This window comes from Oncorhynchus nerka, linkage group LG24 (assembly GCF_034236695.1).
Source record: "Oncorhynchus nerka isolate Pitt River linkage group LG24, Oner_Uvic_2.0, whole genome shotgun sequence".
Taxonomy (NCBI): domain Eukaryota; kingdom Metazoa; phylum Chordata; class Actinopteri; order Salmoniformes; family Salmonidae; genus Oncorhynchus; species Oncorhynchus nerka.
The window spans coordinates 36,236,055-36,260,831 of NC_088419.1; the positions used below are offsets into that span (position 1 = coordinate 36,236,055).

The window sequence follows — 24,777 nt, forward strand, 5'->3', positions numbered from 1 at the left end:
AGCACTGGAGTCTTGGAAAAAGTCATATAATGGCTGAGGAATTGTAGCAGGGTCACGGGGCTGGGAGCGAAGTACACAAAACACCCTATCCCTATCAGCTCATCCCTGTCGCTACAGCCGTCTCCTAACCAATGAGAAAGGTAATGACAATGGAACATTTCATTTTTTTAAATTGAACCTTTATTTAACTAGGCAAGTCAGTTAAGAATACATTCTTATTCACAATGATGGCCAAACCCGGACAATCGTGCGCCGCCCTATGGGATACCCAATCACGGCCGGATGTGATACAGCCTGGACGGGAGATAGATTGCATGGCCCCACTGCTCTAATATTCACTTTGCTTTTGTTTAAGTTTTCTAGTTTGTTATTATCTCTGCTTGTGTAATACACCTTTACTAAAGGTTTATATCTGAGTCAGGCTCCCCCTTTTAGTATTGGTGCTATAATCAGGATCTTTAGGGCTGCTGTCAAGTAAAACAACGATTTCCCTCACTTTTGTCAATTATCAACTCCATCCAATGCCTTTACTTTGGCAAACTCAACTTACTCAAATACTGTTGTCAGTCATTCAAATAGGCCTGTTGGTGAATCGGTCAGTCAAATAGGCCTACTCATGTGTTACTTTAAGTTGATGTTCCCAAGTCCCCTTCACTCCCCACGAATAGAGCTCAACTTCTCACACTCCTTCCCCCTAATTTACCCCATGTGTGCGCTCATCTCATCTTTTTAAATCTGGTCCTTCCTCAGTGCTATTAATGTATGCAGAGCCAAATGCTTCAGTCTGATAGGTAGAACCCATTAGGTATGGAGCTCTCTGTCTCATAGGGAGAACCCAGTAGGTATGGAGCTCTCTGTCTCATAGGGAGAACCCAGTAGGTATGGAGCTCTCTGTCTCATAGGGAGAACCCAGTAGGTATGGAGCTCTCTGTCTCATAGGGAGAACCCAGTAGGTATGGAGCTCTCTGTCTGATAGGGAGAACCCAGTAGGTATGGATCTCTCTGTCTCATAGGGAGAACCCAGTAGGTATGGAGCTCTCTGTCTCATAGGGAGAACCCATTAGGTATGGAGCTCTCTGTCTAATATGGTGAACCCATTAGGTATGGAGCTCTCTGTCTCATAGGGAGAACCCATTAGGTATGGAGCTCTCTGTCTAATATGGTGAACCCATTAGGTATGGAGCTCTCTGTCTCATAGAGAGAACCCAGTAGGTATGGAGCTCTCTCTCATAGGGAGAACCCATTAGGTATGGAGCTCTCCGTCTCTCGCTCCGTTTGTTCTCTGTTTCAAAAACATGGGAAAATACAGTTGCTAGAAGCATTACGAAGTCTATAGCATCAACTACAGTACTGGTCTGGTCTCCTCTTTATCCCCCCAGTTGCACTTCTTAAAGGCCCAATGCAGCCAGTATCAAAACATTTCTAGGTAACAATTAAGTAGCTTACTGTGATTGTTTTCAATTCAAATTTAAAATTAAAAACAAATAGATTCTTAGCAAAGAGCTATTTCTCATGGAAGAATTTTGCTAGGACTGTCTGGCAGTGGTCTGAGTGGGGAGGGGAAAGCTGAAAACAAGCTGTTATTGGCATAGTAACCTAGCGTAGCAGGCGTTGAAAGACGCCTTAACGGAGTTCTCACTTCCGTTTTTCAGGGGAAATGGAAGTTAGGTTGAAAATACTGTATCCCTCAACTGTATATTAGTGTTTTCTGACTACTCGGTATAGGCTACTGGCAGAGAGGTTTGGAACTATTCCTTATTGGTCTATGAACTAATTAACTGCCAGGCAGGCCAAAACTCCATCCCACCAAAATAGGCTGAAATGTAAGGCGACCTACACTAAAAGGGCATTATCATAATTTTCATAATTTCACAGTATTATTCAAACCACATAGTGTGGATATACACAAAATGAAAAGTATGTGGACACCTGCTCGTCAAATATCTCATTCCAAAATCATGAGCATTAATATGGAGTTGGTCCAGTAGCAAAGGGGGGCTTTGATTTGCAGGGATTTGCTTCCATACAGCCACGAGCATTTGTGAGGTCGGGCACTGATATTGGGCGATGAGGTCAGGGCTCTGTGCAGGCCAGTCAAGTTCTTCCACACCGATCCGACAATCCATTTCTGTATGGACCTTGCTTTGTGCACGGGGGCATTGCAATGCTGAAACAGGAAAGAAAGTCATTGTATGCTGTAACGTTGCGATTTCCCATTACTGGAACCGGGGTCCAATGGCAGCGAGCTTCACCACTCCAGCTGACGCATGGCATTGTGCATGCTGATCTTAGGCTTGTGTGCGGCTACTCGTCCATGGAAACCTTTAAACAGGTCAACATACACAAGGCTGCGGGGCCAGACGGATTACCAGGACGTGTGCTCCGGGCATGTGCTGACCAACTGGCAGGTGTCTTCACTGACATTTTCAACATGTCCCTGATTGAGTCTGTAATACCAACATGCTTCAAGCAGTCCACCATAGTTCCTGTGCCCAAGAACACAAAGGCAATCTTCCTAAATGACTACAGACCCGTAGCACTCAGGTCTGTAGCCATGAAGTGCTTCGAAAGGCTAGTAATGGCTCACATCAACACCATTATCCCAGAAACCCTAGACCCACTCCAATTTGCATACCGCCCAAACAGATCCACAGATGATGCAATCTCTATTGCACTCCACACTGCCCTTTCCCACCTGGACAAAAGGAACACCTGTGTGAGAATGCTATTCATTGACTACAGCTCAGCGTTTAACACCATAGTACCCTCAAAGCTCATCACTAAGCTAAGGAACCTGGGACTAACCACCTCCCTCTGCAACTGGATCCTGGCGGGTCACCCCCAGGTGGTGAGGGTTGGTAGCAACACATCTGCCACACTAATCCTCAACACTGGAGCTCCCCAGGGGTGCATGCTCAGTCCCCTCCTGTACTCCCTGTTCACCCATGACTGCATGGCCAGGCACGAGTCCAACACCATCATTAAGTTTGCAGACGACACAACAGTGGTAGGCCTGATCACCGACAATGACGAGACAGCCTATAGGGAGGTGGTCAGAGACCTGACCGGGTGGTGCCAGAATAACAACCTATCCGTCAACGTAATCAAGACTGAGCTGATATCTCAAAGTGCTGTACAGAAACCCAGCCTAAAACCCCAAACAGCAAGCAATGCAGGTGTAGAGGGCACACCAAGCCTATTCCCCCTCAGGAAACTAAAAAGATTTGGCATGGGTCCCGTGATCCTCAAAAGGTTCGACAGCTGCCTGGTACGGCAATTGCTCAGCCTCTGACGGCAAGGCAGTTCAGAGGGTAGTGTGTACAGCCCAATACATCACTGGGCCAAAGCTGCCTGCCATCCAGGACCTCTACACCAGGCGGTGTCAGAGGACGGCCTTAAAAATTGTCAAAGACCCCAGCCATAGACTGTTCTCTCTACTACCGCATGGCAAGCGGTACCGGAGTGCCAAGGCTAGGACAAAAAGGCTTCTCAACAGTTTTTACACCCAAGCCATAAGACTTCTGAACAGGTAACCAATGGTTACCCAGACTATTTACATTGTGTGCCCCCCCAATCCCTCTTTTAAGCTGCTGCTACTCTGTTTATCTTATATGCATAGTCACTTTAACCATACATTTATGTACATACTACCTCAATTGGCCCGATCAACCAGTGCTCCCACACATTGGCTAACCGGTCTATCTGCATTGTCCCACCAACCCCTCAGTTTACACTACTGCTACTCTGTTCAACATATTTGCATAGTCACTTTAATCATACCTACATGTACATACTACCTCAATAAGCCTGACTAACAGGTGTCTGTATATAGCCTTGCTACTCTTATTTTCAAATGTTTTTTTACAGGTTTTTTATTTCTTTACTTACCCATACCTCTTTTCGCACTATTGGTTCGAGCCTGTAAGTAAGCATTACCTGTTGTATTTGGCGCACGTAACAAATAAACTTCAATTTGATCTGTGGCATTGTGTTGTGACAAAACTGCACATTATAAAGTTGCCTTTTGTCCCCTTGCAGAAGGTGCACCTGTGTAATGATCATGCTGTTCAATCAGCTTCTTGCTATGCCACACCTGACACATGGATGGATTATTTTGGCAAAGGAGAAATGCTCACTAACAGGGATGTAAACAAATGTGCATATGGAACATTTCTGGAGTCTTATTTCAGCACATGACACCAACACTTTACATGAGTTTATATTGGTTGAATATATATATATATAATATATAAACAGGAACATTTTGACTGCACTGGACCGTTAAAGGCACAGTGATCCTCCTGCAGAAGTCTGTTCAAAGGAATCAGAAATCACTGATGTGCTAAGGATTCGCAGCACTTGAGTATTTTACTCCTTGTACCCCAGGCAACACCCACCCACTTGTTGAAACAAGTACACTTCTCTAGTAAAAAGTGTCACGCCTTGGGTGTTTCAGTCATTAGCAGGTAGTGGTTTGGTTTCTAGGCTACATTCAAAAGGGTTAAGGCAGCCGGGAGAGTACTAAACCAACAAGGTCGTAGCTGGCGCATGAGGTAAGAAGTTAGAGATGTTTTTTCTTAGCATACAATGAAAACCTGAGTACCATTCCATGCAGCCCCACTGTTTTGCTTTAAGTTTGAATTGACTTAGACTAATGGAGCAGCCGGGTTCCTAACTTGTCTCTGTGGAAATTGGAGATAAGTCCAGGCCTCAGGGGAACCAGCCCTGGCTCTGCCTAGTGTGGAATAACAAATGAACTGAACCTGCAATTCATCAGCTGTAACAGGCCTAACTGAGGGACTGGGAGAAATCTTGGCCAAAACGCATGGGAGAGTCAACACTGTAAAAGCTAAAGTCTCCTACCTTACAGTAACCATGGTGAAAGGCTGATCTAGGGCCTCAAGACGAGAAGTAGCAACACTGAAAGTTGTGGCTGCTGTTCCTCAGTTTCTTTAAATCACAGTAGAGCAGCACACCAACCCTCAACAATAATTTCAGAGAGAGAGAAAGCACAGGAGTTGGATTTCCTGTCTTGGAAATGTTTTCCTGGAAAACTGTTAAGTAATTTTTTGGTCTGACTATTTGTGTGTGTGTGTGTGTGTGTGTGGGGGGGGGGGGGGCAGCTTTTCAATGGGAACTTTCAAACAAAGTTCCCCAGTTTGCTGGTGTAGAGACTGTAGCAAGATAAGTCAAAGATATGTGGTAGGATAACAAGCAGGGCTGTTTGCTCAATATTTCAATAGCACCGCTTCACCCACATGAACTCTATGGTTCCCCTTCAATGCCCAGCCCAAATAGAGCCAGCTTCTAGTACATGGGCTGCTTTCTCCACTGATAAATATTCTCACCCTAGTCATGTGATGTGAGGGTTGCTGTATATGATCATTACATAAACAGTGATAATACAACAAAAATGTTGCCAACCTCGGCCTCAAACAACCCTTGTCAATCAGGAAGACAGATGTTCAATAGAAATATGGGTTTTATTAGTTAAGTTTAAACTGCAATCGGTCATTAAAAAAAAATACATGAGAACAAATAAACTACTGTAGTGAACAGCAACAGCTGCTATAAAGAATACATTCAACTGTTGCTTTTCATGTCATGTGTCAATCCTGTTAACCTTTATACTTAACTACAAGTTCGGGCTTAAATCTGCTGTGTTATAAAACATGTGATGAAGGCACAACACTTGGGGATACCTGGAATGTATTCGATAGGCACTTATGGGAACGAGTGGTCCAACAACACATCAACTAAAAGTGCTAGTAAATGTATGCATGGTATTGCGGAATAGGTGATCGTCCATAACTAATTAAAATAAGAGCTTTCTATTTGTCGTTTACAGCATAACTGCTGGTTATATAGGCTAAGTGACTTCTTAATTACTAAAATGTATATTTTTTCCCAGTCAAAGGGACAGTAAATTAACAGGAAGAGGACTGTTACTCAACTTCGTCTACATTCTAGAGGGCCTTCGAGAGCTGCTGCAGCCCACAACTGGAAGAGAAATTAAGACATCAAAATAGAGAACCTGAAAACCACAGTCCAATATCAGGGAAGAGGAAAAACAATAAATATAAACGCAAAAACATTTGCATTTTTGTATTTAAATTAAGATTCACTTTCAAAATAAATCAAAGTGTAGTTACAAAATTTAAAACAAAGTCATTGCAGTATAATATATTACCTGTAAAAAAAAAAAAAAAGAAAAAAAAAGTCTTCACAATCTTACGATTAATACGGAAGATCATAATTTAACATAAAAGAAAATATATTCTATCGTTTCATTATCCAGATAAATACAAAATAAAAAAAAATGCTTTAAGATCAGCAATAAATACATTTTGATAAGTTAAATAAGCAGTGACAAGCAAACCTTCCGTTTGAAGGTTTTACAAAACAATATAGTTGAACAAGGTGGAATCGATGGGAGAGCATGGCGCTCATGTGATTTTCGACAGCGGTGACTGAGGTGTCATCTCAGTCAGCTATTGAGCCGAGTGGGGGCTAGGAGAACGGGGGGGGGGGGGGACAGGCCAAGCTCACATATGAATGTTTAACGACCAGTTTACATTGATGAACAGTCCTACTCCTTCCACACAACTAAAGAAACCAAACAGACCAGTAGACATTTACTAAGGGTTCTTAGTAGCGCCAAAAGAAAATTTAACTCTTCCAGCCCTGATTCTAAAAAATATTTTTTTTAAACATCTGTGTTTGTCTAGTCCTCATATACTTTTCTTTTTATAAAAATAAAAAAAAGCTGAAAAAATATTTTTGTAATCGTTAGGACGTGGAAAAAGTAACAATTGTAGTCCCGCACATTGATCGGACAACACCAAGGCACTTCATTTAATCTGGTCGTCCAATCATTTTTTTAATGGTTTAACTTGGAGAAATGTGACCCTTTAAAAATGGAGCACGAATTTGTCACAAGTCCTCTTGAGATGTAAAAGTATGGGATGTTTGAAGATAGCTGTGGCACAGGCAGCAATGGCAAAGTGAAGATATGCAGCACCGCTACACACAAAACGACAGGGAAATCCTGCCTTGGGACATACTGAAACTTCCCACAGACCTTATCCATCCCCTCTGATTACTGTTCACCATTATTGTAGCACTTCACCCAGGGCCAACTTGCTACTCACGATTGAGTGACCACTTGGCTGAATGATTGTTTGGGCAAAAAAAAACACCTCGATTGACTAATTGGAGGCATCTGAGATGGGGGGGGGGTAGCTGAGTTTTCTGATTGGACTCAGTGGCTACAACACTGCTACACAGAATCATGTCCACTTCTGGGTTGTAAACAAGGCCAGGAGACGAGGGGGACAGGCACTCACTTTCTCACTCCATGCATCCATCCCAGGCACCGGGGGTGTAGGCTCTCTAATCATCAGAGATGGAGAGCCTGCTGAAGATGGGCAGGCGGCGCGAGGCATCCAGGCTGGGGGATTCGGAACCACTCTGACTGCCCAGGCTGCTCTGGTAGCCCTCCTGGTCGGAGAGAGAGTCCGGGGGGCTGGGGGGACACTCCGACATAGGCCGGAAGAAGCAGGGGGTAGTGGGGGAGTGCGGCGCCGGGGCCAGCAGGTTGGGCTCCAAGACAGGGGGCCCCCCTACTAGGCTCGGGCCAAACAGATTGACCAACTCCTGGCTGGAGTAGGTGAAGGGGTTGCTAGGCCACTCGCCCAGGTCCTCTGTGGAGAAAATGGGCGGCGGGGTGACCGAGGTGGGGCTGTCCTGTAGACCGCCCTGGCTGGGGAAACCGGCGAAGCTGAAGCTGTGCTGGAGGCGGGGGCGCTCCATCTTGTTGAAAGTGGAGAATGGTGGCGGCGGGCCGCGGCGTTCCTCTGCGTTGTGGATGAAGTGGCAGCGCGGGCCGTAGGGGCAGAAGCCGATGGTGTGGAAGGTGCGGCACAGCTCCGTCTTGTACTTTGGGTGGCGGCTCAGGCTACGCAGCTCGTGCATGCCGTGGGCAAACTGGCACTTGTCACCGTACTTGCAAGTGCCGTTCTCCTCGAAGGGCCGGCACAGCTCCGTCTTGTAGCGGCTGGAGTTGACCTGCTGCTGCTGCTGGCCCTGCCCGCCGCCAAGGCACTGGAGCTGGCTGCCCGGCTTGAGGCGATCCCCGGTCTCGGAGAAGGAGCGGTCCCGGAAGCGGTTCTCCTTGTTGTTACTGCCACCACCAATCAGGAGCGAGGAGGGGTCAGCCTTGAGACTGTTGATGAACTGATTCTGGTTGAATTTGGTGTTGGGGAGGGTGACAGAGTGGCGGCGCTGGAACAGCCCACTGCCCCCTGCAGAGGGGGCCCCCACTACCTTCCTGTCCAGCAGGGAACCAGTGGGGGGGCAAGAGGGAGGGTTGTTGGCACCAGTGCAGACTGGGACAGATGTGGAGTGGGGCCCACCGAAAGTATTGTTGTTGTAGTTAAACATCTTATTGTTCTGCAAAGAAAAGAATAGTCATGCTTAATAAAAGTGTCAATCAGTACTGAAAAAAAAAATAAAACTTCAATTCTCCCAAAAAGTTTGGAGCTAGCCGTGTTAGTTTACAGTCCAGACCCATTACAAAAGCAGAGCCGGGATCTTAATGACATACTTACTAGTTCAACAGCACTATAGAAAGACTCGTCTCCAAAGTCACAAGTTAAAGAGAATTGTGCAATCCATTTACTCTAACAAGCTGTCAATCAAATAAAAAGCACTGCCAAACAATTATGGCCATAGGATGTTGGCGCAACAGTGATAGTACAGACCGCAAACCCTCAGGCTGCTGTACAGATGCTATAGGGGCTCTAGTCTAAAGCACCCAGATAAATTGTGATTGAGAGCATCCCCCCCCCCCCCTAACACTCTAAATGGTTAAATGAGTGACAATGTCATTGTTGCAACAGTTTGAGTAGGAAACTATCATCTTAAATTGACATGTTGAATTATTTTGACATATTAAATGATTTTATATTGTGTCAATTTCCCCTAATGTGGACAGTTTGTTTTACTACCTTAAACAAAGCTTGCAATTTCACCCAATTAAATTGAGAGGAATTATACATCCTTTTTTACCTCAGATTAGTAGGTGTTATACCGGCGTATTTGAAAATAGACACGGGATGGTTTTTCAATACTGTTGAAACACATACACATCTATTTGTATCTACTTTAAGTAAATACCTGTAGTCAACGTGTGCAATACCTTGAGATAGAAGATTGTTAATTTCACAGGTCACAATTTTTCATTATAAAGTAAACAGGTCCCCAGTCTCTTGAGTCACTGTTGTGCAGCCAGGTGATCTAGTTACCGTGTAGAATTCAAACCAAAATCGTTACAAGCTAGATATCTTGTGACTTAAGTTACTGCCTAAAATGTGCCAAATGCTCTGCAGTTCAGCATTTGGTTAGCTAATTTAGTAGCTAGTTATCCATCTTGCTAAGTGGTTAGCTTCTTCCAATGTTAATTCAATCAACAGACATTCCAAAAGTTCTCATCTAACCAACCATGTATAGGTTATTCCATGATTCGGTGTGGCCATTGAAGTGTTCATTTAAACAGCACTACACTCCAAAACGTTGATTTCAGCATAATATCGATGGAAGTGATTAACAAGTGATGTACACATTATTTCCAGATTACGAGTGGATTTTTGAGCTGTGTTAGTTTTAACAGGACGTGGAACCTCATCTTCCCCCCCCTCTAGCTAATTGATTTTAAACATGACAATCGATATTGACAACAGTGTTGGGTTTCTTTTGGTGACGTCTATCAAAAATGCAACATTCAGGTTGTCCTCTAACCAGTGATAAGGTGCTCGTTTAAAAAAAAGACATGTAATATTATTACTATGGTTTCACATGTGTAGATAAACATAGTACTTTCTGTTTCACCTTTTCTGCATACTGGTTATATATTTGGACATTAAAAAAAACTATTGACATTGGGCTATTTATCAAAATGTGTTTTTTGAAGCAGCGACAGCATTTCAATTTAAGTTAAGAATATAAACATGACCTTTCATCATGAATTTCCAATGGTATCGTACTTCAATCAGGTAATAGCTGCTGAATATGTCCAAAAACGTGCTGCGATTGATTTATTTTGATGAGAAGAATCAGCAAAACTGGTATGCCCAAAACTGGTAGGCACCAATGCCTTTTACATAGTTCGACATCTTAGATAATACAATAGATTGAAAACGATAACCAGTAAACTTCGGGTAATCTGTGTGTGAGAGATTTCCATAACGTTATCCGTGCGACAGCACAGCTTGCACACAAAAGCGCGTAAATTGTTGCAAGACAACCAGTAGCAGCTAGGATTGAATCCGCCTGTTGCTCATTTTCAACCAAAATAACTGGCATGCCATGCGATGTGAACTCAGATAGCTACGTGTTGCATTTTCAAAGATTCATTTTTGCGATCACTTAGTTAATAAATAACCATAAACTAACATTTAAAATAAATGATAAGTTCGCGACGCTAACTACTCAAGAACATGTGACAGAAGCAGCGATAACTTACGTTGCCTGGTGAGCTAGCTAATTATTAAAGTAAACACTTTATACTTTGTCATCAGTTTGTCACTTACGATCCAAAACGTGTAAAGAACACTCGCTAACGTTTGCTGAACAACCCCGAAAAAAAGTTAAATGAACTAGGCGAAGCTAACCCAGTTAGCTAGCTAGCAATTAGCTACCTCTCAGCTCGAAGCAAGCAATACACATTCATTACCTTGTTCATTTCGTTGTAGTCGAAGAAAGGAGAAGCGATACTTGCAGTCATTTTTGTTGAGTGTATACTGTAAAGTAAATATAAAATAATTTATCTAAAGCACAGGGCTGGTGGTAAGTCCAGATTGAAGTGTTCTTTCTGCCCTGCAGAGAGCCCCCTCTGTCCTGCAACAGTTGTGCCAGTTCCCTTTTAAAAGCTCTATGCATGGTTATGTCTGCTGGGAGGGGCCTGAGTGTGATTGACACAAGTAACTGTCTGCCCTCACCACTTATTTGTTGCTTGTCAGAGCAGCCCTTTTTCAAACATTTTTGGGCCCAGGGACCAACCAGCAAGGCATGGCCTTATTCCTCTGGGGACAGCTTTGGTAAAACATTATGGAAACTCGCTTTTTCTTTATAAAAATTAATGAATTATGTATTTACTTGGCTTCCTCTTTGTTTGTCTGTCTATATTTTTGCCTGCCTGTGTCTGTCTGTGTTGTAGTCATGGACAGTGTCGCTCTCTGTGCTTTCTACATGGGCGGTCTTCAGGGGCTCTGTTTATGGGCTGTGTTCGTTCTGGGGCTGTCTGTTTATAAATGACAAGACCGTACAGAAATAACTGAGTCGTTATACACAATCATATTATCTGTGCTGTCAATAAAAACAATGTAACAACTGAATCTTCATAAACAAATACATCTTTCCTTCTATCGATATATACCAACGGGAAAAAAAATAGAATAGTACAAGATGTTTGACTCAACTAATCATTGAGACGGGTGTGTCCGTCTCCTGGAAACCAACAGTTCAAACCTCGGGGAAAGGAGAGGGACACTCAAGGTGTTTTTAACAGCCAGTCTGCTGCGATATTTATATTTTTTTGCAGCAAGAGAGAAGAAACTGGTTTCACATAAGTAGGTAGAATAAAAGGGGATTAACGTCTTCACTGCCATCTCGCTGAGTTTCGGGTAGACTAAAAATGAGGGGATCAACAAGGGTTCTTCTAAGATCCTCAAAGTTCTTCAAAGAACCTTAGGATTCTTGGCACTGAAAACTGCCCCCAATAGGTTCTTCCAAGAACCCCACAGGAGGTGGGATTAATCGAAAAACCTCCTTAGTTGGTGGGGGTTCTTGCAAGAACCTAACTACTCAACTGAAAAATGTGGATTTGAAAGGACAGTAGGTCTGGCACTTAAATGAAATGCAGTGGGGCTAAAAAGTATTTAGTCAGCCACCAATTGTGCATGTTCTCCCGCTTAAAAAGATGAGAGAGGCCTGTAATTTTCATCATAGGTACACTTCAACTATGACAGACAAAATGAGGGGGGAAAAAATCCAGAAAATCACATTGTAGGATTTTTAATGAATTTATTTGCAAATTATGGTTGAAAAGCCTTTTTATAAATTCTTATGTTACATCCCTACATGTCAGTCCCTTTCAGACGATCCTCCTATCACTGTTGGTCCTCCTCAGTGACCTTACGTACGGCTGAGGATTTTAACTTTCCTCTTGAGAATTAGTGTAGAGTAATAAGAGCAGTCGTATAGCTCATCACAATACTTCACCTCTTCGGTCATGTAGTACCCTAGACTGTCCTGATCATCTAGTTGAGCATTCCAGATAACTCCTCCATCCCAGCAGAAATCCCGATCTACATAGCAGGATAGTAAATGTGCAGATAGACCGAAGCCCAGTCTATTTAACCGTTACTATAGTCAAGTCTGTGAGTTATGGTATTTTAGTATAGATGTTATCATTTTAGTAATCAACGTAGCTAGCTAGTAAAAGTAACTTTTTTTTGTCTTTCAGATGTGTGGACCAGAAACCCAGTGACAACACTCGGGTCTGTAGCTGTCATTTCCCGGCGGGAAAGAGAAATGATCAACCACACCCTCAGAAAATATGCTGGATGTGATGTACTCTCTCACTCTGAGGGAAAGACATAATTTAATCGTCACAGATTTAAATTCCCACTGTGCCCATGATAGAATACAATGTGAATTGTTTTGTACTACTGAATGAAACTGAGATGCACTCAGACCAGCCTTTGTGGTTGAACTTACATTACTTTAGTTGGATGCTTTGAGCAAAACCTGTATGGAATATAACCTATTCTGGGAGCCTAGTGTGTGTGTGTGTGTGTGTGTGTGTGTGTGTGTATGAACTATGTGGAATATTTTTGGACCATTGTCTTCCCTGAAAACGGGTACTGACAAGAGGAGCAATATGAATATGTCAGATGTCGTCACGCCAGATGGGGATGGTGATGGAAGCTTTGGTGGTACACACAACGAAGAAGCAGATGTCCCTTCCAGTGATGTGGAGCTGACCTTGGACCTGGTGCCAGTAAGGATGGTCTTCAGAGGCTGTAAGACCCTCCGTCCTTGAAATAGAAATTCTTCGACTTTACTGCCTCTTCAATGGTAAGGTACCTTGCACCAAAGGGAAACTTGAAATCCACCACTGCTGTGTTGTCCACCAGACCATCCTGCGAGGCCCACGGGATCCAAGACCCCGTGACCCAAATCCCAGACTCCTGCACATCCGTCTATGTGGTCATTTGCCATGATGCCTCACTGGATGGTCTGGTGCCCTTCTCTTCATTATCTGTGCTCCACTTTACAGACAACACCTCATCCAACGACTGATCTAAGGACCCTTTTTAGCAGCGAAGCAGTAACACGCTTGGCCCTAACCACTGTTCCATAATTGCTGGCCTTCAACCTCCCTTTCCTCTTGGTGTGCCAGTTGGGGTTGGTGCTCTGTCCAACTGTTATCTGCCCTATAGCCTCCTGCTTCTCCACCGACAGCATCATGCCAGCCAGGATGCCTCCATGCCTCAGGTGCCCTTGTTTTTTAACTATGTCCGGTACAGACAATGATGACAGAGAGGGTAGAGGTTGTTGTGGCTCAGGTTCAAGGAGACATGATATTCCACTGAACCTGCCCCGGAGACGGTTCCTTAGCCACTGAAGATCCTCCTCTGTGGGCTCTCGGAACAGAGGGTTGTAGTCTTCAGCCGGGTGCAGGTCCTTCACTAACTGACTGCACCTGGTTGGGCATGGTTGGCTTCCTCCACTCGCACTCCACATCCGTACGGCCGATATTGGGAACTGCCAAAATTGGCTGCATGGCTACACTGATGAGCTTCACGGAGGCATTCCCATGTGGTAGAGAGAATCCCCTGGTCACCAATAGAGGCCTGCCAAGAGGAAGGATGTTAAGTGCACCATGCCTTTCCATGCATGACTTTGAACACCTTGAAATGCATTCGTTGTAAGAAATGCGCTGTATAAATAAAGTTGGATTTGGTTGATGACATTACAGCTGTAGAATATTTCATCAACTGTAATTTTCACATGAGGACAAGTGCAGTTTTTTCTTTGAATTTGTTTATTGATAACTTGGGATTTTACCACTTGACATATCAATCATATAGTGGGAAGGATCCTATAAATCAAGACTGTGTGACTGCATGTACCACTCCAAATATATAAATACTGTGCCTTTGAAGATTTGTCTCTGGTCATGAAACAGTACAGGCTGGATGTCAAAACAAAGTAAATTCTGAATGTCAATAGATTTTTAGATTCATTCTCATCAATGATACCGTTCAAGAGCTGAGTTATCACTCATCAAAGTCTGGTATCCGGGGTAATCTGGTTAATGATTATATAATTGATTAAGTGGCTCTTTTCTTACAGAATGTTGACAGCTGTATAGAACACATTGTATTGCTAAGATGCTCAAACTTAACAGCTACATTCACTGACACGGGATAAACTTTATCCCTCATGCTGGCCCTGACCAAACTGGTAAGATTCCCTTCACTATAGCTGCACTTCTCCACATGGCCAGACTTAGTGGTCTTCTCCCCTTTTAGTGCTCTTATGCTCATCCTTGAAAAATGCCATAAGGTCTGAAATAGACAGACACCTTCACCTCTCCCGAGTCACTATGGGAATTGCAGCGATGGTACAAGACTGACTTGGGGAAAAAATAAAAATAAATAAATAGAAAAGAGGTTTATAATCAGATATCTTTTGTATCTCGATTGTAAAACCTATTCTCTTTTTAGTGGTAGATATGGCTAGCTACTAAACAGCAAGCTACAGTGTTTACAACCATCCACCTAAAGCTAGGTTTACCAGCAAATGTTAGCGTATGACTGGAGTTGGCTAGCTAGAGTTGGCTAGCCTGGAGCCTGCTAACTTGTTATGCACCACGCCTTGTATCCAGTGGTGGAAAAAATACCAAATTGTCATACTTAAAAAGTAAAGACACCTTCACCCAGTAAAATACTACTTGAGTAAAAGTCTAAAAGTATATGGTTTATAATCTACTTAAGTATCAAAATTAAATGTAATTGCTAAAATGTACTTAAGTATCAGAAGTAAAAGTATAAATCATTTGAAATTCCTTATATTAAACAGACGGCACGATTTTCTTGTTTTTTTTTCAAATTTACGGATGGCCAGGGGCACACTCCAAAACTGACACATCATTTACAAACTAAGCATTTGTGTTTAGTGAGTCCGCCAGATCAGAGGCAGTAGGGATGACCAGGCATGTTCTCTTGATAAGTGCAGACATTTCTGTGTTTATTCTGGAATGTAGTAGAGTAAAAGTACATTTTTCAAAAATAGAAATAGTAAAGTAAAGTACAGATACCCCAAAGAACGACTTAAGTAGTACTTTTACTTAAGTACTTTACACCACTGCTCGTATCTGTAACTTGTTAGCAAACAGGTATAACATCAGCAACTGTAAATAATTTTACTAGCTAGCTATGTAACACAATTGACGAGGGTTGACATCAGTTATGATTATGAACTTGGATGCATTTCAATCTCACAGAATTATAGGCATGACGCAAGATAGGATTCCAAACAGATTTAAATATCAAGTATTGTATATCTAGCAAGCTAGCTAGCTAAGTTACCTAGCAAACAATGAGGAGAAATAATAATACAACAATTTACAGTTGTATATCTCTAAAAATGACACTGGTTTACTATAACGAATATTTGCCTAAGCATGCCTGATAGACATGGCTGTAGGTAGATACTGTCTGCATACCTACCTACAGTATGCTCATTTGTACGGTCTTGTCACTGTTCAATTGTTGAGGGTTATGCCATATTTCTTTCTATTTGTAACGAGTGCGCTGAGAGTCGGCATGCAAGTTCAGGGAGTGAGTGTTTAAATAAATAAATGTAACATAATACAAAATAAGAAACACGAACAACGCACAGACATGACAAAGGAACAGAAACAATAACGCCTGGGTAAGGAACGAAAGGGAGTGACATATATAGGGAAGGTAATCAGGGAAGTGATGGAGTCCAGGTGAGTCTGATGACACGCAGGTGCGCGTAACGATGGTGACAAGTGTGAGCCATAACGAGCAGCCTGGTGACTTAGAGGCCAGAGAGGGAGCACACGTGACAGTAAAAAAACAAGAACCACGAACAGATATGACACTGGAACAGAAACAATAATGCCTGGGGAAGGAACCTAAGGGAGTGACATATATAGGGAAGGTAATCAGGGAAGTGATGGAGTCCTGGTGACCTAGAGGCCGAAGAGGGAGCACACGTGACACTATTAGGCTAGATATAGTTGTAAATGTAATCTGTGTGCCTGTCACATCTGCTCCTGCACCGCCCTCTACTTCTCATCCTGTGTCTCCTTGACGTGCCTTCACTCCCCCAGTACTCTCTCCCTCTCCCTCTCTCTCTGTGTGTGTGATTGTGTGGGCGGAGACAGTTGTGCTGGAGTCAGAGCAGATCACCACCAGCTGCAACCTGTTCCATAATCAAGACCTCTACAAATACTCAGCCCTGTCACTTTCACACTGCCAGAATGTAATCTCTGTTCAGTGATCAAATCAAATCAAATCAAATTTATTTATATAGCCCTTCGTACATCAGCTGATATCTCAAAGTGCTGTACAGAAACCCAGCCTAAAACCCCAAACAGCAAGCAATGCAGGTGTAGAAGCACGGTAGCTAGGAAAAACTCCCTAGAAAGGCCAAAACCTAGGAAGAAACCTAGAGAGGAACCAGGCTATGTGGAGTGGCCAGTCCTCTTCTGGCTGTGCCGGGTGGAGATTATAACAGAACATGGCAAAGATGTTCAAATGTTCATAAATGACCAGCATGGTCCAATAATAATAAGGCAGAACAGTTGAAACTGGAGCAGCAGCACGGCCAGGTGGACTGGGGACAGCAAGGAGTCATCATGTCAGGTAGTCCTGAGGCATGGTCCTAGGGCTCAGGTCCTCCGAGAGAGAAAGAAAGAGAGCATTAGAGAGAGCACACTTAAATTCACACAGGACACCGAATAGGACAGGAGAAGTACTCCAGATATAACAAACTGACCCTAGCCCCCCGACACATAAACTACTGCAGCATAAATACTGGAGGCTGAGACAGGAGGGGTCAGGAGACACTGTGGCCCCATCCGAGGACACCCCCGGAGGGCCAAACAGGAAGGATATAACCCCACCCACTTTGCCAAAGCACAGTCCCCACACCACTAGAGGGATATCTTCAACCACCAACTTACCATCCTGAGACAAGGCCGAGTATAGCCCACAAAGATCTCCGCCACGGCACAACCCAAGGGGGGGGGGGGCGCCAACCCAGACAGGAAGATCACATCAGTGACTCAAGTGACGCACCCCTCCTAGGGACGGTATGAAAGAGCCCCAGCAAGCCAGTGACTCAGCCCCTGTAATAGGGTTAGAGGCAGAGAATCCCAGTGGAAAGGGGGGAACCGGCCAGGCAGAGACAGCAAGGGCGGTTCCTTGCTCCAGAGCCTTTCCGTTCACCTTCCAACTCCTGGGCCAGACTACACTCAATCATATGACCCACTGAAGAGATGAGTCTTCAGTAAAGACTTAAAGGTTGAGACCGAGTTTGCGTCTCTTACATGGGTAGGCAGACCATTCCATAAAAATGTAGCTCTATAGGAGAAAGCCCTGCCTCCAGCTGTTTGCTTAGAAATTCTAGGGACAATTAGGAGGCCTGCGTCTTGTGACCATAGCGTACGTGTAGGTATGTACGGCAGGACCAAATCAGAGAGATAGGTAGGAGCAAGCCCCTGTAATGCTTTGTAGGTTAGCAGTAAAACCTTGAAATCAGCCCTTGCCTTGACAGGAAGCCAGTGTAGGGAGGCTAGCACTGGAGTAATATGATCACATTTTTTGGTTCTAGTTAGGATTCTAGCAGCCGTATTTAGCACTAACTGAAGTTTATTTAGTGCTTTATCTGGGTAGCCGGAAAGTAGAGCATTGCAGTAGTCTAACCTAGAAGTGACAAAAGAATGGATACATTTTTCTGCATCATTTTTGGACAGAAAGTTTCAGATTTTTGCAATGTTACATAGATGGAAAAAAGCTGTCCTTGAAATGGTCTTGATATGTTCTTTAAAAGAGAGATCAGGGTCCAGAGTAACGCCGAGGTCCTTCACAGTTTTATTTGAGACGACTGTACAACCATTAAGATTAATTGTCAGATTCAACAGAAGATCTCTTTCTTGGGACCTAGAACAAGCATCTCTGTTTTGTCCGAGTTTAAAAGTAGAAAGTTTGCAGCCATCCACTTCCTTATGTCTGAAACACATGCTTCTAGCGAGGGCAATTTTGGGGCTTCACCATGTTTCCTTGAAATGTACAGCTGTGTGTCACCTGCATAGCAATGAAAGTTAACATTATGTTTTCGAATGACATCCCCAAGAGGTAAAATATATAGTGAAAACAATAGTGGTCCTAAAATGGAACCTTGAGGAACACCGAAATGTACAGTTGATTTGTCAGTCAGTCTAAAGTTCTAGCCGTTTGTTACTATTCAGATCCTGTTATCCTGTTGTGCCTGTTTTTATTGCCTGACGCTGTTTTCCTCTCCGCTACAGTTCTTCCCGGTCTATCTCTGGTCCCTGTCTCATCATCTTGCTACTCTGTCCTGGATTCCCCACTCTACTTCTCCCTTGGATTCCCCTCCGGACCTGCTTACCCTGTCTCAACCCCTCTCGCTCCAGCCTGAGCCTCCGCACATGGTTTCCAGCAAGTCGCCCGAGCTTCCCCTAACCTGCACTCCATCTCCCCCCTGTGTTTCAATGAATACCTTGTTTACTTCATCCCAGTCTCCTCGTCTGAGTCTGCTCTTGGGTTCCCCTGTTCCACTCCGCGTAACAGTGCCTGTGCAGATGTATGCATGTTCAACTAGTTTACCCTAATGTTGATTTTACACTGGCACAGATCAAATGTTGTTCAAACTGTAGAATAGAGTATAATTTATTTAGTTTTTTGTCTTTAAAGCGATATCATGTGGTGCCTGGGCTTCTTCCTGCATTAGATTCTAGATACAGAAACATAATTCCTTTGCCTGTGTGTCATTGTAGCAGGACTGTATCTCATGAAATGTATCCCACTCAAGCAGATTACACATGAGAAGCAGAATGGCAGCACTACCATAACACTCCTCCCACAGTTTTAGAAGTATTCCCTGAACTTACTGTGTTTTTTTCGAATGACAATTTCATTATGACCTCTCCCATTATCTGCTGATCACCAGTTATCTTACACCAGATTTAACCAAAGATTTTTGGTATCCATTACTGGGATTTACAAGATAGGTACTGTTTGGTGTAGCACAGAGAATTTTCAACCAACCTTACTGATGCCGTCTTTGTCTTAATTCAGGGAAACAGGAGTAAAATGTCTGTGTCCAGTTGCAGGGGGTCAGTTTGAATTGCTCCGTTATTAAAACAAAAATGGTTTTGCTCCATAAGTAATCCAACAATATGTGCGCCGCCATCATGTGTATTTAAAGTCTTCTCACTCATTGATCGAGACTAAGTCTCTGCCATCATGACACGAAGACCTTTGAGGAGGACACCCACATGTCTGAATCAATGAGAGAAGACTTGAAATAGACAAGATGTCTGCAAATATCTTAAATAACATTACCTCATGTAACCAGGGGTGAAAGTAAGGTGGTATGGTAAAACGTCACAATTGATACAACATGCCCAAAAACACTAGAGGCTTTTATACCATTATTTAACATCACTGCATGTCTGCCACATGAAACATCTTTGAATTAACAGGGTGGTATATGCTCCAAATTGGGTTGTGGTTTGAGGAGAACACTTCCATTTTATCAAGGCGGAGATGAGTGGCCGGCAAGGCAGAGATGAGTGGCCGAGACCGAGGCGCACGTGAACAACAGTGGATACATTAATTCAGGCTGCAAGTGACAATCGCAAAATTGAATTACAATTCATGTTGGTGTTTAGTAACAGATGTCTCTTTCCATTCATCAAATTGCTAGTGCACTATTGGGGTTTGTATGCTGAAATTATTTTGTGAGTGGACGATTGTGCGTAGGTAGCCTACAGGAGTGCCTTTGTTAAATGATGGTCTGACAATCAGATGAAAACATCTTGACTGGTTGTGTTTATGCCACATTAAAAGGCATATGTGACGTGTCCATAAGTCTAGGGGATTATATATATTGCGAGCTTCCGTCCTGTAGGTTTTCACTCCAACCCTGTTCCTGGCGAGCTACCGTCCTGTAGGTTTTCACTCCAACCCTGTTCCCGGCGAGCTACCGTCCTGTAGGTTTTCACTCCAACCCTGTTCCTGGCGAGCTACCTTCCTGTAGGTTTTCACTCCAACCCTGTTCCTGGCGAGCTACCGTAGTGTAGGTTTTCACTCCAACCCTGTTCCCGGAGAGCTACCGTCCTGTAGGTTTTCACTCCAACCCTGTTCCTGGCGAGCTACCGTCCTGTAGGTTTTCACTCCAACCCTGTTCCTGGAGAGCTACCGTCCTGTAGGTTTTCACTCCAGTCCTGTTCCTGGAGAGCTACCCTCCTGTAGGTTTTCACTCCAATCCTGTTCCTGGAGAGCTACCCTCCTGTAGGTTTTCACTCCAACCCTAATCTAGCACACCTGATTCTAATAATTAGCTGGTTGATAAGCTGAACCAGGTTAGTTACAACTGGTGTTGGAGCGAAAACCTACAGGACGTAGTTCTCCAGGAACACAGTTGGAGACCCATGTTCTTCATGGTATTACGCTGAGCCACACTAGCTGTGGTTACACAGGCAGCCCAATTCTAATATTTTTCCCACTAATTGGTCTTAAGCACATTAGATCTTTTTCAGAAGTGATCTGATTGGTCAAAAGACCAATTAGTGAAAAAAAGATCAGAATTGGCTGCCTGTGTGAACGCATCCATAGTCCTTTATCTGGCTTCGGTACACTGGCAATGGTGGGCTGAGGATGCTGAGACTCTTTGTACTTAAAGTGGTGTAGAGCTTCTTAACCACCAACTGTTTGTTCCTCTTGCAGAAGATTTGCTGGTACTGCACGTCTCCTGGAAAGACATGATTGTGGTCTTAGCATTTTCTACTTTTTGTGGAAGGGACATAGGGCAACACGCCTTTGTTGTTAAAGGTATCAACTGAATGGTACCAGCTAGTGTAGGGTTTAGGGACAATGAGGGGACAATGGGAGCTGCTTTTGAGAGGAATGATCAGTCAACAAAGTGAATGGGCTGGGGGGGGCTAAAGAAGGTGTTAAAAGTCCTAGGAAAGCAGTACTTACACAGTATGAATGGTTGTGTATGGGAGATTGAGGAGAAATGGTACTTCAATTGCTCTCATACACAACGATATATTTACTATCTAAGCACAACTCTGCACAACCAAAGTACTGTCTGTAAACCTCCCCCAGCCAATTCACTTTGACAGATCATCCTCTCTCAAAGAGTGCGGTGTATAAAGTCAGGAAATCTGCTGTCTCAGCCACTGCCTGTCATCAAGGGAGTACTCCAAGGCTCAATCCTAGGCCCCACACTCTTCTCAATTTACATCAACAACATAGCTTAGGCAGTAGGAAGCTCTCTCCCCCATTTATATGCAGATGATACAGTTTTATACTCCTCAGCTGGCCCCTCCCCGGATTTTGTGCTAAATGCTCTACAACAAAGCTTTCTTGATGTCCAGCAAGCTTTCTCTACACTTAACCTTGTTCTGAACTTCCAAAACAAAGGTCATGTGGTTTGGTAAGAAGGTCATGTGGTTTAGCCCCTTTTTCCCCAGTCACACCTCTGAGGGTTTAGAGCTTGAGGTAGTCACAACAATACACAATTTAACCACCCCACTAATTGTATTGACCTCTATTAAACTGGCTAGCTAAGCATTCCTAACGTGGACATTTCAATATCGTCAGCTTGCTGTTAGCTAACTAGCATCACTAAATTGGTAGCAAGATTGCTAGCCAGCTGAGACTGGCTGAGAACCAACTAACCAACCATAGACGATTTATACACATTCATCAATGCAAAATCTGATTGATTGAATTATCCATGTTGTCTATATTAAATGGCACTTCATTTAACATAACAGGCTTTTAAAATTCAATATTGGTGTACAATTTCAACTTAAAATATCAAAGGCACTAATTTCACATACAAGCCCGCACACACACACACACACACATTTTTGCGTGTTGGTCGTTCATAGCAAACAATGCCATTATTGACGTTTTTGGGCACGCCCCCTCTACCTAGCGAGCAGTATCAGCATTCGCTATAAGTGCTGGACTTTGTGGTTCATCGGGGAGTCGAAACTTCCGGATTCTACCAGTAAAATGAAAATGTGCAAGTTCTAGCTAGTGGTTTAGATAATTGTGATGTTTATGATAAAAATTTATATTATTAATATAGTAATGACTACACGTCGTGGCAGAGCCAGGGTGAAATTCCCCTTTAAGGCCTTGTACATTATAATCCGTTCAACTCGCACTGGTTGAATCAACGTTGTTTCCACGTCATTTCAATAAAATGACCTTGAACCAACATGGAAGAGACGCTGAATTGACACCTGTGCCCAGTGGGAAAGCCTGTTCAAAATGTTTCCTAACCTCCAAAGTAGTATGAGATAAGAAAAGTAATCAAGTGATTATACAAACTAAGTTTCCATCCAAATCAAATTTGAACTGACATTCAAAGTGATTCGTTAAGAAAGAATATTAAATGGATGAAAACTAGCTATGACAAAACACAGAGATGACCATCAGGTCATGATGGAGGAAGCTAGCTTGTTGGTTTGCTCGGGGCCCTAAGGAAATATGTCATGTAATGTGTTACTTCCTTTTTCCACTACCATTTCATTGTCTCTCTCCGGGTGAGACTGGAGACCAATTCATGGGTGGTTTCATCAATTCGGTGCCTTTTGAGAAGTGTAACTTTGTAGTAAAAAAAAAAACGCAATGTTTGATTTCACTTATTTCAACATTCTGTTATAAAGAGCACATATTTAACTCCATAAAAAAAAAACACGTTTTCATCTTAAATCAGCCATAAATCCCCTTGTGACAGGGGGAATGGAAGCTTGTTGTGTGCAACAGGGTGTGGCAATTGAACGCAAACTTCACAAAAACATTTTAATTGTTAAAACATTTCCACCACTAAACACCAGAAAATGGCCAAAAAGAGTAGAACCAGCTCACCTGCATTTACACCAGGATTTGACTATTAGACGCTCAATGTTTCTTCAGAAAACAATATTTGAAAAAAAAAAATTTGTTTCACCATATTAAAACAAGAGTTCAGTTCACGTAACAGGGTTGACCTTAAAAATGAGGGACAGACGTACGCGAATCACTAATCACATGAAATAAATCATCATCTTCTGTAATAACTGTCAAAGCAACAAAATAACTAGGGCTTTATATTGAAAACCTGGAGAAATGTTGGGGTTCAGTGGGTTAAAATCTTCCTAGATGTCACAGATGGGGCACGGATGGACATGTCAAAATGCTGAATCTTGCCACTTCAGCAAGTCTTTATTCATATTAAAAATCGGATTGATTGAATTCTCCATGTTGTATATATTAAATGGCACTTCATCTAACATAACATGCTTTTATTTCTTCTTAAAATATCAAAGGCACTAATTTCACACACAAGCCCGCACACAAACACACACACACACACAACGGTGCTGGGTGGAGTGTACGCTCAGAGGGAAGGAGTCATTCTCAAGCAATGTGGGCGACTGACTCCTTCAACTATTTAGATTCCGTTTTGTAAAAAATAAAACACTGTCCAGAACATTGGAAGGCAAAGGAGATCTGATGTGGAGATGGAACGTGACGGCCAAGTCAAATGGATCACTGTATGCTCTTTATTCGGACGACCCAATGGACTTGGCTAGTTGTGGTGGTGAACTTGGGCCAGAGTTATTAACTGGTCCTCATCAAGTCACACAAAAAAAACAGGCATCAGGAAAAATACATTATGTCAATTCGGATGATTAATTACACAGGTTATGCAATTACCTTCAGAGAAATGAATGTAGGACCGACACTTTCTCCTCCATGGGGATGAGAGTTTAAAAACATACCAAAAGACTTACTGCACAAGATAAAAGTAACAAAGAGCCCCCAAAACAGGATGAACAGATTATACGAAGAGAGGGAGCTAGGGAGGACAAAGGAGGGTAGAAAGCATAAACAATACAGTTAATATTGCTGTTCTGGTAGCTGAGGAATATATGGGAACAGCTACAGTGTACTACAGTATCTGAACGTTGTTCCACAAAGCTTTCAATGTGCAGATTTGGAAGCAGCAATCCAATTGTAAACCACCTTTCTCTCTCCTCCTCTCTCTCTCCTCTTCCTACTTCTCTCCATTTCTCCTTACAGTCTCTGTTCCAATCTCCCATGGCAATCTTCCGACCAGCATGTTTTTCTCCACCAGAGCCCAGAGACCTTGGCGCGGGGTGTTGGACGCCTGACACTGTTGACACGGTGCTGTTTTGCAATACAAAGCGGACTGTGGTTTATTTTCGGGAAAACAATATTTTCTTTCTACCATGTTGCAACTTATTTTCCCAATTTCATTATTTGTTATTGCTCGTGGTGGATTAACGTCTATGCGCTGTTGATCGGGGGAGAGGGAGAGAAAGCGAGTGAAGGAGAGCAGGGAGGAGAGGAAAGCGGTGGGGAATCTGTTTGAAGAACACCTCTGTGATTTCTTTGAGTTCAT

General features: G+C 43.2%; 2 protein-coding genes across 2 annotated transcripts in view; one reads left to right on the forward strand and one right to left on the reverse strand.

Moving 5' to 3' along the window:
- The window catches only part of rad51b (RAD51 paralog B), a 74,952-nt gene extending 60,846 nt beyond the window's left edge, over positions 1-14,106 (forward strand). Inside the window, exon 10 of the mRNA XM_065008852.1 lies at positions 12,524-14,106. Coding sequence (XP_064864924.1) covers positions 12,524-12,660 — 137 coding nt within the window. The 3' untranslated portion in view covers positions 12,661-14,106. The remainder of the gene's footprint in view (positions 1-12,523) is intronic.
- Positions 5,465-10,910, reverse strand: zfp36l1b (zinc finger protein 36, C3H type-like 1b). Its single transcript, XM_029631693.2, has 2 exons — positions 10,733-10,910; positions 5,465-8,451 (listed from the first exon to the last, which is right to left on the reverse strand). The coding sequence occupies exons 1-2, from the start codon at positions 10,781-10,783 to the stop codon at positions 7,393-7,395; spliced, it is 1,110 nt and encodes a 369-aa protein (XP_029487553.1). The 5' UTR covers positions 10,784-10,910; the 3' UTR covers positions 5,465-7,392.
- Positions 14,107-24,777: the final 10,671 nt, after the last annotated feature.